A 15,494-nucleotide genomic window follows, 5' to 3' on the forward strand; every position below is an offset into this window, starting at 1 on the left:
AAAGATTACACTGCTCATAATAGAAGGATTTTAGACTTGAGCATGACTAAGACTTGTTAGTTTCAGATGTGCCTTGTTACTAAGGCATCTTGGATCTCAACAATTGTTGAGAACTAAACTCAAAAATTCACCCAGAAAAGTGATGGTGATCTGAATTCAAGTGTGCCCCTGACTATATCTATTCTTTTCTTAGACTCTTCCAATAACCTGCCACTGTCTAAATCTGACATCCTTATCACACACTCAAAGTCCTCCACAGTCAGATAAATCCAGACTTACTTCTCGAAGTGTGTACCTTGAGCTTCAGATAAACAGCATTATTCTCTTCCACTGAACTCTGCCTGTATTTCCTTATGTATGAGCATCTGCTCAATCTGCTTCTTCTCTCTGAAATGTTAATATACTCCTAAATCGCAGTTTCTTCCTACTTGAATTTTTTGAAATCTTGACAATTTCTAAGAAGTCCTTTCCAGATTTGAGGACACTACCTCATATTGCAGTGCCTGTTACAAAAGTGTTTGTTAAATTAAGAAGATATAAATGTTAACAAGACTAGAGTTTCTGAATTAAAGTTTTAGTAAACCCCCAAATTATTCTGAATTTTTCTTATGGCTATCTGATAACTTAAAATTTTTATACACAGTGAATAAATTTGAAATTTTAAAAGACACTTCCAGAATTATCAAATTTCTGATTTAGGTTGGTAGATTTATTGCTGTATTCCAAATAATGAAACAAAATTCACAAAGACATTTCAACCTTCCTTGCCGCCTAAAAGGCCAAAGAGTGGGGATGGCACTCATCAGTGTCGATTATTCCCCCAGTGTGTGAACTAGAAATGCAAATGCCTGGACATCTCAGGCATTCAGCCACAACTACAGATGCAATAGAAACGTAACTGGATTCTAAGCCCTATTCAGACCCAACCACCAAAAACTAAGTAAAGGATATCGCTATAATAAAAGCCACAATCACCAATGATTACCAAAGGAATTACCAAAGAAAGGATGTCTTTGAATTTTGTCACCCCAAATCCTTCTAGTCACTACCACAGCTGATCCACTAGAGCTGACAAACTGCATGAGCCATGTATTGGCACCCTCCCTGAAGACCTGATCGTCACTGAGAACCATCGATGGGGATTTGTTTGGGGTGTGACCAGCCTTACATCAAAGTAGGCCCTGTTAGAGAGGATTTTCAAATTATCACCCCTTCTATGAAGCTTTTCTTGATACTCTCTTTCCTCCCCATTGTGTTCCCACAGAAGTTTGTTTATCTGTCTTTAATGGTTGTCCTTGTGATGTGTGATAGTTCACTTGTTGCTGTCAGACTCCTCCACTATAATTATTTATATTTTTATTCCCAGAGACTCATACTATTCCTTTTACGAAGTAGGCACTTGGGAATGGCTTGTTGAACTATAATGAAGGAAAATAACAGCTCCCTTCATTGAGTGCTGACTTTGTGCCAAGCACTGTGCTTAACATAATTCCCTTGTCTCTTAACAGCTGTGTGAGTGTCATCAATCACCTTTTGCACATAAACTTGCTATAAATAACACTGCTAATATGTGGCAGAGCCAATATTTAAATATAAAATCTACCTGGTTCCAAAACCATGCTCTTATTCATTTGCTGGAAGGAGGGAAAGCAAGAAAAGAAAGAAAGGAGGGAGGGAGCAAGGAAAAGAAGAAAAAGAAGGAAGGAGAGAAAGAAGAGTCTTTTTAGGATCTTCACTATAAAGACTCTGAGCAAAAGAAGTTGAGTGTAAAAAAAATCACGGATTTTTTGTTTAATATTTTTTCCTCAAAATTTTTAACTAGGGTTCACTCTTACGTAAGCTACTATACCTCATAAAAGTATTTTCTAGAATACAATGTTTAGTTTCTATATTAACTCCACTATCTAAACTCCACAAAATTCTTAAATTAGTGTTATTTGGTCACATTTTGTTTTTATTCAACCCTTAGGAGCAACGTTAAGTTAATCAGTCCTCCAGTTCACAGATCCTTATTTTCATCAGTTTGTACACGGCCTTTCTCTCATTGTATGTTTTTTCCTCCTGTCATCCCTGGATGCCACCTCTACTGCCTTCCTCTCCCCATGGACCTCACAGTAATGTATTTGAAATATGTCTTTAAATATACATGTGCCTTCAAAATCTATAGATTTTTTTGGTATGTATATGTCTTTAATTTATACGAGTAACATTGCATACAAGCCTCATGCTGTTTCCTACTGTTTTCACTCAGTCCTGGGAATTTTCATCTGGTCCCCCGCTACACAGCATCTCATAGCATGCATCCACCATATTTCCTTCATCCAACTGCGCTGCTCTGACTTCTCACTGCCACAAAGAGCACACACACACACACACACACACACACACACACACACACACGGATGTCCATAAGTTCATGAAAAAAATGAAATTGAAAGATAAAAATAAAAGATATGAACTTTATTCTTTCTCAACATAAGCTCCATCAAGTTCAAGACACTTTTGTAAATAATGATACTAGCCGTTTAGTCCATCGCTAAAGAACTGAGCGTCCTGGGAATGTAACCATGTCAATGCAGTCATTTTTACATTACGAACCAAAGAAAAACAAATGCCCTTTAAAGATTTTTTAAGATTACGAAACAAAAAGAATTCAAAAGGAGGCAAATCAGGACTGTAAGGTGGATGCCTAATGATTTCCCATTGAAACTCTTGCAAAATTGCCCTTGTTGGATGAGCAGGAGCCTGGTGGAAAAGGACTCTCTGGTGAAGCTCTCCGGGACATTTTTCTGCTAAAGCTTTGGCTAACTTTCCAAAACACTCTCATGATAAGCAGATGTTATTGTTCATTGGCACTCCAGAAAGCCAACAAGCAAAATTCCTTGAGCATCCCGAAAAACTGTTGCCATGACCTTTGCTCTTAACCAGTCCACTTTTGCTTTGACTGGACGACTTTGACCTCTTGGTAGCCATTGCTTTTATTGTACTTTGTCTTCAGGATCATACTGGTAAAGCCATATTTCATCACCTGTTCAAATTCTTCAAAGAAATCCTTCAGGACCTTGATCCCACTTGTTTAAAGTTTCCATTGAAAGCTCTGCTCTTGTCTGCAGCTAATCTGGGCACAATAGTTTCGGCACCCATCAAGTCAACTTTAATTTTTCAGTCAGAATTGTGTAAGCCGCACCAATTGAGTTGTCTATGGTGTTGGCTATTATTTCTGCTGTTGATCATCAGTTCTCTTCAATTAGGGCATGAGCAAGATGATTACACATTGATATAGATGATCTGCCACTGCAGGCTTCATCTTCAACATCATCTCATTCCTTCCTAAAATGAGTTATCCATCTGTAAACTGTTGATTTCTTTCAGGCATTGTCCCCATAAACTTTTTGTAAAGTATCAATAATTTTACCATTTTTCCTCCCAAGCTTCACCATAAATTTGATGTTTGTTCTTGCTTCAATTTTAGCAGAATTCATGTTGCTCTGATAGGGCACCTTTTCTATTTTTTTTTTTTTATTTTTAGTCTTTTTTTTCAGTATGTTATGGGGGCACAAATGTTTAGGTTACGTATATTGTCCTTCCTCCCCACTCCCAGTCAGAACCTCAAGTGTGTCCACCCCCCAGACGGTACACACGCATTCATTATGTGTGTATATACCCATCCCCTCCTCCCTCCCATCTGCCTGATGCCCGATGAATGTTATTCCTATATGTACACTTATGTGTTGATCAGTGAAAACCAATTTGATGGTGAGTACATGTGGTGCTTACTTTTCCATTCTTGGGATACTTTACTTAGTAGAATAGATTCCAGTTCTATCCAGGAAAATACAAGATGTGCTATATCACCATTGTTTCTTATAGCTGAATAGTACTCCATGATATACATATATCACATTTTATTAATCCACTCATGTATTGATGGGCACTTGGGTTGTTTCCACATCTTTGCGATTGTGAATTGTGCTGCTATAAACATTTAACTGCAGATGGCTTTTTTATAGAATGTCTTTTGTTCTTTTGGGTAGATGCCCAGTAATGGGATTGCTGGATCAAATGGAAAATCTACTTGTATCTTGTTGAGGTATCTCCATATTGCTTTCCACAGAAGTTGCACTAGTTTGCAGTCCCACTAGCAGTATATGAGTGTTCCTATCTCTCTGTATCCACACCAACATTTATTGTTTTGGGACTTTTTGATAAAGGCCATTCTCACTGGAGATAAGTGATATCTCATTGTGGTTTTGATTTGCATTTCCCTGATGATTAGAGATGTTGAGCATTTTTTCATATGTTTTTTGGCCATTATTCTGTCTTCTTGTGAAAAGTTTCTGTTTATGTCCTTTGCCCACTTTTTGATAGGGTTGTTTGATTTTTTCTTGCTGATTTTCCTGAGTTCTAAATAGATTCTAGTTATCAGCCGTTTATGGGATGTGTAGCATGCAAATATTTTCTCCCATTCTGTAGGTTGTCTGTTTGCTCTCATGATAGTTTCTTTGGCTGTGCAGAAGCTTTTTAATTTGATAAGGTCCCATTTATTTATTTTTGTTGTTGCTGTGATTGCATTTGGGATCTTCTTCATAAATTCTTTGCCAGGCCAATGTCTAGAAGAGTATTTCCAATGTTTTCTTCTAGAATTCTTACAGTTTCACGCCTCAGGTTTAAGTCTGTTACCCACCGTGAGTTGATTTTTATGAGAGGTGAAAAGTGCAGATCTTGTTTCAGTCTTCTACATGTGGCTATCCAGTTTTCCCAGCACCATTTATTGAATAAGGGTTCTTTTCTGATAGGGCCTCTTTTCAAATTGATGTGTGGTAGGTTTTTTGTCCTTCTTAGTGCCTCAAACTAGATCCTGTTCAGACATGTTATAATAAGTTAGTACAAGTTTATTTCAGTGCAAAAAAAATTGAAATCCAAACATGCATAGTTTGTTCATAATATGCATTCTTCATGAACTTTTTGAAGACCCCTCATATGTATACACATATATACATATACCAAAATCTTCAACAATTATCACACTTAGTACAGAAAAATCATTCATCTATTGATAAGACAAGGATGCCCCTTATAATAACTACTCTTTAAATGTAGCTTCTGGCTAAAGGTAAGGAAAGGGGAAAATAAGAATTGAAAAAAATGAGTTAAAACTAAAATGTTCATTATTTCAGACATCTAGTTTCTTGCATGGAAGGGTATGGAAAAGGAAGAAATCAAAGAGGAAATTTGCTTTATGCTAGTTATCTTCAAAGCATCAGAATATCCTCACTGGAATAGAAAAATACCAAGATGTTTGTCACACCAAGATTGTTTTCTAAAATCTTCTGTATTTCTTTAGACAAATGACCATTCATTCTACTAGTGAAGAGTTAAATTTATTTACTAGCTTATAAGATATATATTATAAGGAATATGTAGCAAAGAGATATAAATCCAGTAGTTCCTAGATGATAGTGGGGGATGACAAATACAAATCTAAATGCTCATAAATTCCCTATTCAAATAGCATGTTTTCATATTTTTTAGCTACTCTGAACCTCGTCAATGGACTGCCACATTTGGTGTTTACACAGCATCACCTCTACTGAGAAAAAGAATAAGACGTATTATAATCCATAACAATTATAAATCTGTAAATCATGAAAATGACATTGCTGTTGTGCAACTTGACAGCAGTGTCGACTTTACCAAAAATATCCATACGGTGTGTCTCCCAGAGGCTACCCAGAATATTCTACCTGGTTCTACTGCTTATGTAACAGGATGGGGAGCTCTAGAATATGGCGGTAAGTGTCTCAGGAAAAATAAAACAATTTAACAGTAACAAAATCTCCTGTTATTTGCTATTATGTAATTTATAAAATTAAGAAACACCTACAGGACAGGTTCTACAAACAAAACCATCCTATATTCTGGTCAACTTAAGCTCTGACTAGCCCTGAATTTCCTCAGCAAAGCAAAGCAATGCCCCTAGAAATTATCAGAAATTCTCAAATACAATAACTCTCAAATATAATAATGGGGAAATATAAAAGCAAGTGATAAAGAAACATGAGCTATTTAATAATCTAGAGATTCTATAGGATTCAAATAGCTTCCCTATAAAGAAAAAAAAAGGATTTAGATAGGTATTCTGCAAGGACTTTAACAGCCCTTAAGGTATTAATCACCCTGTAAGATGTTCTGGGATGAAACAAACCCTGCCTCTATGGCAATAAACTCCATGTGTATATAAGCATTGCTCATACTTATTTATGGAATGAGTAAAATGGAAATTAAAATGAGGGCAATGTGAAAGAGCAAATAGAACCAAGGGGAGAATAAGAGTATCTGCCAGGGAGTGTAAGAGTAGCATCGACCATTTCCCTGGGCTTTTACCCATGTTGGAGATCGTTTTTCCAAGGAATAATACAAAGCTTTGCTTGTCCTAGAAAAATGTTTTATTGTGTTATTTTGGCCCAAAGTAATTTGGTGTAATAAATAAAATTTGTGTCAGTCATGGAAAAATAGAATAGTGCCATTTTGAGAGTGCATCAATATAAAATAGATCAATTCTTTAATCTTGAAACCAGACTAGTTTCTCTTTTGCTGCTAGATTAAAGGTTACTCAATATGTAATCTTCCAATCCAAAATCCATCAGTAGATAATTCAATTTTAAGACAGAAAATGTAGTTATTTTCTCTAAAAGTCTAAGGGGCATTGTATCACAAAGCTAAAGAAAAAAAGAAAAAGAAAAAAAAATCTGTGTGAAGGAGTTATGCTTCTTTCTAAATTATGGAAATTTTTTCTGGGAAGAAACTCCTACGTACATTTTTGGGAGCCTTCACTGCTGAATAGGAAATAATGTTTGGAGTACATTTATTCCTTCTCAAATTAATCATAAAGTTATTAATTTACATATCGTGAAGTCTATTTTTTTCTGCTTTTATATTAAACAGGCAACACGGTTACAGATCTAAGGCAAGGACAGGTCAGAATAATAAGTAATGATGTATGCAATGCACCAGCTAGTTATAATGGAGCCGTCTTGTCTGGAATGCTGTGTGCTGGAACATCTCAAGGTAGTATAGTGGATGCATGCCAGGTAAGCTCAAGACAATCTTATCCATATCATCATCCAAGAAGTTTACAAGCACTTACTAGCATGTGATACTGTGATAGGCATAAAAGTAACAGTTATTAATACAATATATAACTCTGATCCTCTAAAAATTTCATTTTACAAATAAAATTCTTTTATGAAGTTGATCTATCATAAAAACACTAATTCTGAGAACCCACATTGCAGAATAGTTAACCATCCAAAGCTCAAGAATCAGAAAGACCTGGTTTGAATTCCTTAATCTCTATAATAATAATAGTACCTAACTTTTTAGGGAATATTAATACTAAAATTAAATGAAGATTAAATATGTCAGGCACATACTAAGCAACAAAGATATCTCATCTATTTCATCATTTTTGTTAATGCAGACTATAGTCACAGCATTAATAACTTAAATCTCAACATTTAAACTGCTAAGAATTAAATATTAATAAAAAATTAAATGTCCATTTGAGTCATAGACAATTGTTGAATTTTAAGATATAAATAATATTTGGAACACCTTAAAGATAGAAAATTTATTCAGAAAGACTAGTTATTTGAATCACAATAGCTCCCACAACAGGAAAACAGCACAAATGGAAAAGAAAATAAGTAACTATTATAGTTGGATCTAATCAGTAACTTTTTAACAGAATATACAAAAGTAAACAATAAATATGAAATTCCAACCTCAAAGTAATTAGAATAAAATTTAAAAATTAAACTTTTAAATTAAATTATCTAAACTTAATTGATGTGGTTATGTCCTCTTTTGGAGGACCACCCTTTTTTTTTTTTATTGATTTTAATAGATTTAGTGGGTACGAGTTGAATTCTGTTACATGTGTATATTGTATAATGGTAGAGTCTGGGCTTTTGATGTACACATCACCCAAATAGTGTACATTGTACCCTATAAGGTAATTTTTCATCCCTAATCCCCACCCAACTCCTCCCTGTGAGTCTCCAATGACCATTATACCACTCTGTGTGCCGTTGTGTACACAGAGCCATAGTTTAAGCTCCCACTTATAAGTGAGAATATGTAGCATTTATTTTTCTGTTCTTGAGTTACTTCATTTAGGATAATTGCTCTCAGTTCCACCCAATGCTGCTGCAAAAGACATTATTTCATTCTTTCTTATCACTCAGTAGTACTCTATGGTGTGTGTGTGTGTGTGTGTGTGTGTGTGTGTATAATGTTTTCTTTATCCACTCTTCAATTGATGGGCACAATTCCATATCTTTGCAATTGTGAATTGTGTTGGGATAAACATACAAGTGTGGGTATCTTTTTGATATAATGATTTCTTTTCCTCTGGGTAGATACCTCGCAGTGGGATTGCAGCATAGGATGGTAGATGTACTTTTAGTTCTTTGATAAATCTCCATACTTATCTCCATAGAGATTGTACTAATTTACATTCCCAACAGTGTACAAATGTTCCCTTTTCACGGCATCTATGCCAGTATCTATTGTTTTTTGACTTTTTAGTAATGGCCGTTCTAATTAGAGTAAGGTGGTATCTTATTGTGGTTTTAATTTGCATTTCTCTGATGACTAATGATGTTGAGCATTTTTCATATGCTTGTTGGTCATTTGTATATCTTCTTTTGAAATGCTTGTTCATGTCAGTTGCCCACTTTTTAACGAGGCTGTTTGTTTTTTTCTCGCTATGTTGTTTGAGGTCCTTGTAGATTCTGGATATTAGTCCTTTGTAGGACACATAATTTGCAAATATTTTCTCTCATTTTGTAGGTTTTCTATTTATGCTGTTTATTATGTGTTTTGCTGTACAAAAGTTTCATTAACTCCCATTTATCTATTTTTGTTTTTATTGCATTTGCTTTTGGGGTCTTAGTCAAAAATTCTTTGCCTAGGCCAACGTCCAGAAGAGTTAGAGATCCATTGATGGACAATTGTTGTGGCCCTTGGGTGGTGTCATATTTCCTTGCTTTTTCATGTTTCCTGTGTCATTCCATTAATATCTGTGAATCTGATGTAGAAATTGCTTTTTCGAGGTTTTTGAAATTGCTTTCAAAGGGGAGAATTTTTCCTAAAGATGTATATGTTGTTGGTTGACTAGGACACTTTGACTTTCATTCTGTGGGTCTGCAGTAGTATGATCTTTGTATGATTTCTTAGACAGTATATACGTCAATGATTGTGATTTTCTTGGCAGCATAGGGAACAGTGATTAGTTGAGGCTGTGGTGAAGTTTTTCTGGGAACTTGAATGGCCGTCCTGCCAGTGTTTGGGCCTCTATGGTGGAAGCAGTGGGTTGAGTATGCCTGATTTTAGGCCCCAGAGCAGCTTATGCTGGTGATGTTAGTGTGTCCTAGGGAGCCCGTTCTTGGGCCTTCAGGTGGCTTGCTCAGAAGCTAGTAGTTGGAGCAGAAGGCCAAGTGTGTATGTGGGTTCTTAGGCCCCTGAGTAGCTGGTGTGTTGTGAGAAGTGGCAATATTGATGGTAGAGCCACCCACTAGGACTCAAGTGGTCCATATTGATGTTACTGGTAGCTGCAATGGATTAGGCAGGCTAGTTCCAGTACCACAGCTGCCTGTAATAGGGTGGTGGGTATTGTCCTAAGTGTCCTCAGGAGAGCTTGGTCTCCCCTGTCCCTGGCTGGGTGGTGGCTGCAACCACATCATCTTGAATTTGGCCTGAGGGTGGGGCACAGCCTAGCATTAAACTGCCAAAACGGAACCAGCTGTGGGCTTACAATCAAAGAGGGCAGGGTCCCTTTCAGGCAAGTGGCATGTGCAAGAAACTGTGGGGAGTGCCATCTTCTTATGTCTTTGTGTCACAGCAGTGCATAGTAGAGAGGCAGGAATTGTCCTAGGTGTGTGTAGGAGAGCTTGGGTTCCCCCGTCCCTTCTCAGGGACTGCAGCTGTGTAAGCCTGAAATGAGCCCAAGTGTAGATTACTGCCACTAGCTTTAAACTCCCAAAATAGTGCATTGGAACTGTGACCAGAGAGGATGGGGTCCTTCTCGGGCAGGCTGCACTGGCAGGAAACTGTGGGGAGTGCAGTTTGCTTGAGACTCAGTCCCACAGCAGCCAGTTGCAGGATGGTGCTCACCAACCCAGATGCGTGCTGGAAAGCCTGGTTTCCCTGCCCCACTCCAGCCAGGCGGGGGCCACAGCCACATCAGCTCAAACTCAGCCTGGAAATGCTGTGGCTCCACCCAGGCAAGCAGTGTGGGCAAGAAACTGTAGAAAATACTGTCTGTTCGAATCTCAACCTCACCTTCAGCCCACAGCAGCATGGTGAGGACTTTCCCCAGGGTATATGGAGCACCTGGGCTGCTCTAACCCCCACCCCCCTTGGAGCCAGGTGGCTGCTGCAGGTGTACCTGCAGTTCCCTCCCCTCCCCACCCCGCAGTATCTAGGCTCTCAGAATGGTGCCAGCTCAAACTGCTCTAGGCTCGGTTGCCTGTGGTATTCCATGTGGGATCCTCTTCTGGAGCAATATTTTTGTGAAGTCTCCAAGCAGCTCCCTATATTAGGCCAAAGACTGGCATGGGTCAGGGGGCTCCTCTTGTAGCCAAGATTGTAAAAGCTCCTCTTAGAGAGTGGAGCGCTGGGGGCTTCTCTCATACTGTTCCCCTGCATTTGGGAGCTTCTCCTGGCTCTTAGCCAGTCCCTGGCTGGGCAAGTGCCCTGGACCTTCACCTTACCCACTTTTGGTGCTTCTCGTCACTTCTCTGGTGAATCCTAGAGTTCTCTCCTAGACGATCTGTTCAAAATGTAAGAATCGGCTTACTATTCTGGTTCCTCTCCATGGATACTATCTGTGTCTAGTTGGCCATCTTGATCCTATCCCTCATTTATATTTTTTTTTTTTTTTTTGAGACAGAGTCTCACTCTGTTGCCCTGGCTAGAGTGAGTGCCGTGGCGTCAGCCTAGCTCACAGCAACCTCAAACTCCTGGGCTCAAGCGATCCTACTGCCTCAGCCTCCTGAGTAGCTGGGACTACAGGCATGTGCCACTAATGCCCGGCTAATTTTTTCTATATATTTTTAGTTGTCCAGATCATTTCTTTCTATTTTTAGTAGAGACGGGGTCTCGCTCTTGCTCAGGCTGGTCTCGAACTCCTGAGCTCAAACAATCCTCCCGCCTCGGCCTCCCAGAGTGCTAGGATTACAGGCGTGAGCCACCGCACCCAGCCCCTCATTTATATTTTGATAGGTTTTATTCGTATGTCTGAAATCCAACCCCATATAGTAATAGGAACAGCTAGTTAGTGTCAGAAATTAAATGTTCTTTTAGCCTGGAGTTTTAAAACATTGATCTATTTTTTTTTTTTTTTGAAGAGTCTGCTGCTATTTTCCTGAGTGAATTGTATCCAGAAAGATAAGTTTTAATTTTTGCATGAAATGTTACTCACTTTCATATTTACTGCTCACATTCTTTAAAAAGTGGATAAGAAGTAGTACTTACAGTTTATGCAAAGACCCCTTCCATGAGCACTTTTTTAAAAATAAAATATTTTTATCAACTGCAATTTGTGTGTAGATGGAAGAGACTTTTTTTTTCAATTTTCAAGATACTGTTAATGACCCATTCAGACCTTTATTTCCCTTAAGTGGCAGTGTCTCAGTGGTAGAGAATGCTTATTGCACCCCTTCCTGTTTCTCTTTTACTGCTAACCCTGTGACAATAAATTGTCAAGTTTCATGATAGTTTCTGAAATAATTCACCAATCAAATAAGAATCACACCTCCATACTGACAATTCCAGACCTACAAAGAGCACTGATTTTCAGCCTCACCGATTTTCAGCTGAAATACTATAATGCATAGTATGTGCCTTAAAAAAAAAGCACTTTACACAAGAGTTTACAAGACCCTACTTATTTCTGTTCATTCTTTTGTTCATTTATGAATTCATTCATTCAAAGAAATTATATTAATTACTTTCTATGCGCCAGACACTATGCTAGGACAGCAATACATTTTTTGCACTCCCCAAGTCTATAGTCTAAAAAGGACAACACAAGTGCAAATGCCTGCAGTCAGGCAGTGAAGCTGGCAAGATATGACAAACATTACATGTCCTTCTTGGTTTAACATTTGGCTGCCCACTCTTGATAAGACATCACGCAAAAAAATTTCTCGCTATAGAAAAATGTCACAGCAAAAACACAGTAATAGGACAGCAGTCAGAACTGGTTAACTGAAGCATGCATGCATCATTTAAAGGAGGCAGGTGCTAATCAGATCCATGCAGTACTTGCCATGACAGTTGGTGATTCACACACTGACCCTTCTCCCCATCTGGACCAGTAATTAGATAGGTATGGAAGAGCTAGCTACTAAAAGCAGTCAAACAAATAGCTGACTATTCTAGAAGCACACTTGGTAGTAATAGCTGACTTTATTAGCGGAATTTTATTAGTATTGACCATATGCCAGATTGTATTCAAGGTGTTTTGTATGTTAAACTCATTTAAACTCATAAAATCATTATTTACAGATGAGGCACAGAGAGCTATTAATTAGCTTACCAAAGATCACATAGCTGTTAAGTGGAGGATTCAAACCCAGACTATCTAGCTCTAGAACTCACAGACTTAACCCATCATGCAGTACATAAGATGTACTAAATTTGTGTCCCCAACTAGATTATTACATGCACAACTATATCTTGGTTGGTTGGTTTATTATTATGATTGGGTGGTAAGTATCTCATCAGGAGTATTTTGCCTATTACCATATTACTTTCTTTTCAATTATTCAGCAAAAGAATACTTTTTGATGATATACTATGCATCAGACACCATGCAGGGTGCTAAGAATAGGAAGATAACTAAGACTGCTAGAAACTCATTCATTCAACAGATATTTCCTTAGCACCTCCTACAGGCTGGACGCTTAGGCTGCAGCAGGGTCCTGAATAGATATGCTCCCTTTCCTGTTGGACTTTATGGTATACCTGGGAAAACAGACCTTAAACAAGTATCATAAGTGCAATGAGTGTTGCAGAGACAAGCAGCTGCTACAACGAGGAGAGCTGAACAGGAGGAGTAAGTTCAAACAGGCACACAAATGTGCTTTTATAAAATCACATATAGAAGTGTCACTTATCTTCCTATCCTTAGCACCCTGCATGATCTGATACATAGTACATCTGATACATAGTACATCATTAGAAATTATTCTTTTGGTGAATAATTGAATATAAATTTATATGGCTATAAGCAAAACACTCCTTATGAGATACTTACCAGTCAATACATAATAATAAACCAACCAACCATGAAATATTTGCACATATAATACTCTAGTTGGGGAAGAAGCAATGGCAGAGACATACACAGGATAACTGTGTCCTCATTTGGAAGCTAATCAAGCCCAAATCTGGAAAGGGTGAGAGTGGAGAGGAAAGAGGTGGGTCAGAGAAGGCTTCTTGAAGGGGGACAGCCAGATGGGTAGGTGGCTATCGGGGTGTGACTGAGGGAAGTCTGGGAAATGTGCTTCTCATCTTCTTCTCAGACTTGCTGTAGGGACGGCCTGTATCACTGGGGGATTTCAGTAATTTTTGCATGACTTGGTATAATATTTCAGAAGGAAACAGGCTGACTTTATTGATATAATGGATGTAACTTCTTCCTCAACTGCCATAAAAATAAACTCCTTAACATTTTGGGCTTGTCTTTGCACTTCAGTAATCAATCACTCTGTTTCCTTCAGGGTGACTCTGGTGGCCCGCTGGTACAAGAAGACTCACGGCGTCTTTGGTTCCTCGTGGGGATAGTAAGCTGGGGAGAGCAGTGCGGTCTGCCAGATAAGCCAGGAGTGTACACTCGAGTGACAGCCTACCGCAACTGGATTGCCCAGCAAACCGGGGTCTAGTGCAATAAACCCATCTCTGTTGCAAAGTCTGTGTGCAGATGTGCCTGTCTAAAATCCCAAAGCTTTATTTTTCAGCTGAAGAAGAAACTGGAAGTGTGCTATTTTAACACCCTGTTACATAAATATAGTTTAACAAACACCATTTAATCTTTATTACTGTAGGTTTTCTGTTTTCTCCAGAAAACTGTATGAATGCTGCATAGTGCTGTGACTGTGTAACAGAAGAAACATAATTAAGCCAACCACAGAGTTAACAATTTTATTACAATTGTGATAACTGCGAGCAGTAAGAAAAACAGGCATATTGAGAGTATATCCTAGAGGAACCTGGACGAGTCTGAAAGGTCACAGGGGTCTTTTCTGAGGAAGCCGATAAGTGAGCCAAGTGTAGAAAATTGCGAAGGAAGAAGTGGTGGAATAGCAGTCAAGACAGAAAGAACAGTGTGAGGCCAGAAAAATACTATTAATTTAAAATTTCTGGTTACTCACTATTTTATAGGTAGTATGAGTTTAAATTAAAGGCGTGAAATCATTGTACAGACCTGCACCAATGTGAATTATCCTGTAAGAACATGCTTCCATAGCAACTAACTGAGGAATTTCAGGTCTTTAAGGTCAAAGCTAAAATAGTTCGCTCCTCAACTGAGACCAAAATAATTATAAATAATTTTTATGATGATGTCTATTACAAATATCCTTCATCTACATAAAGGAGAGACTGTATCTACTCCATACAAAAGCTGAGAAATATACCTATACAACCTTCTCAAGTACCTTGCAGTTTTTAACAACTAAATAATAGTAATGCTAACAACTAAAGATTTGACCATCAGGAAGAATTTCCCGCTACCAACTTCCCACCATTGGCAGTTATTTGTGAGAGTGAAAGGATCTTCACTAGCTAAATCTAAATAAAGAATTGAAAGTTAAAGAGGCAAAAAAAGGGAAGAGTTGGTTTGCAAAGACAAAGGTTAAATAGCTTAATATCAATAAAACTATCCTCAGGAGAGAAGGAACTTTCTCTCTCTTTCTCTCTCTCTCTCTCTCTCACACGCACACACTCCACCAAAGAATATAAATTAAATAAAATCCATTAAAATTTAATGGCGCAGCAATGTGTAATCTGAATCACAATGTTACTGAGTTTTTATGAGCTCCTAGTAGAGCTAAAGCTTAGCTATGCATGATCATCTATGCATCAGGGTTTCCTTCTTCTAAAAGGTAACCCTCTACACCTGTGAATCAGGACAGCTCCACGCACGGTGGTGAAAATTTCTTGCATTTCCTGATGTAAAATTGCTATTTCTTTCAATGGAAAAAAAGTTGAAAATGTAACCAGCTCTTGGTGAAATGTACAAATAAATCTTTGCTATGCTTTATTTCAAATAAATTCTTTTAAAATCATTTTCCTGCTTAATTATTTATGAAAGTTATGATTTCTGAAGGACAATCCAAAACAATGTGTTTAGTTGGCTCCTTGAGGAGAAAACTGCCGACTAGACTCTAAAGGCCTGGAGGTTTCTGCTGCCTTATAATCAGGCT

General features: G+C 38.0%; 1 protein-coding gene across 1 annotated transcript in view; it reads left to right on the forward strand.

Annotated features, from left to right (window-relative positions):
- The window catches only part of TMPRSS11D (transmembrane protease, serine 11D), a 35,641-nt gene extending 21,689 nt beyond the window's left edge, over positions 1 to 13,952 (forward strand). Inside the window, exons 5-7 of the mRNA XM_012645334.1 lie at positions 5,533 to 5,792; positions 6,946 to 7,091; positions 13,791 to 13,952. Of these exons, the coding sequence (XP_012500788.1) occupies positions 5,533 to 5,792; positions 6,946 to 7,091; positions 13,791 to 13,952 (568 nt within the window). The remainder of the gene's footprint in view (positions 1 to 5,532; positions 5,793 to 6,945; positions 7,092 to 13,790) is intronic.
- Positions 13,953 to 15,494: the final 1,542 nt, after the last annotated feature.

This window comes from Propithecus coquereli, unplaced genomic scaffold (genome assembly GCF_000956105.1).
Source record: "Propithecus coquereli isolate 6110/MARCELLA unplaced genomic scaffold, Pcoq_1.0 Scaffold230, whole genome shotgun sequence".
NCBI lineage: Eukaryota > Metazoa > Chordata > Mammalia > Primates > Indriidae > Propithecus > Propithecus coquereli.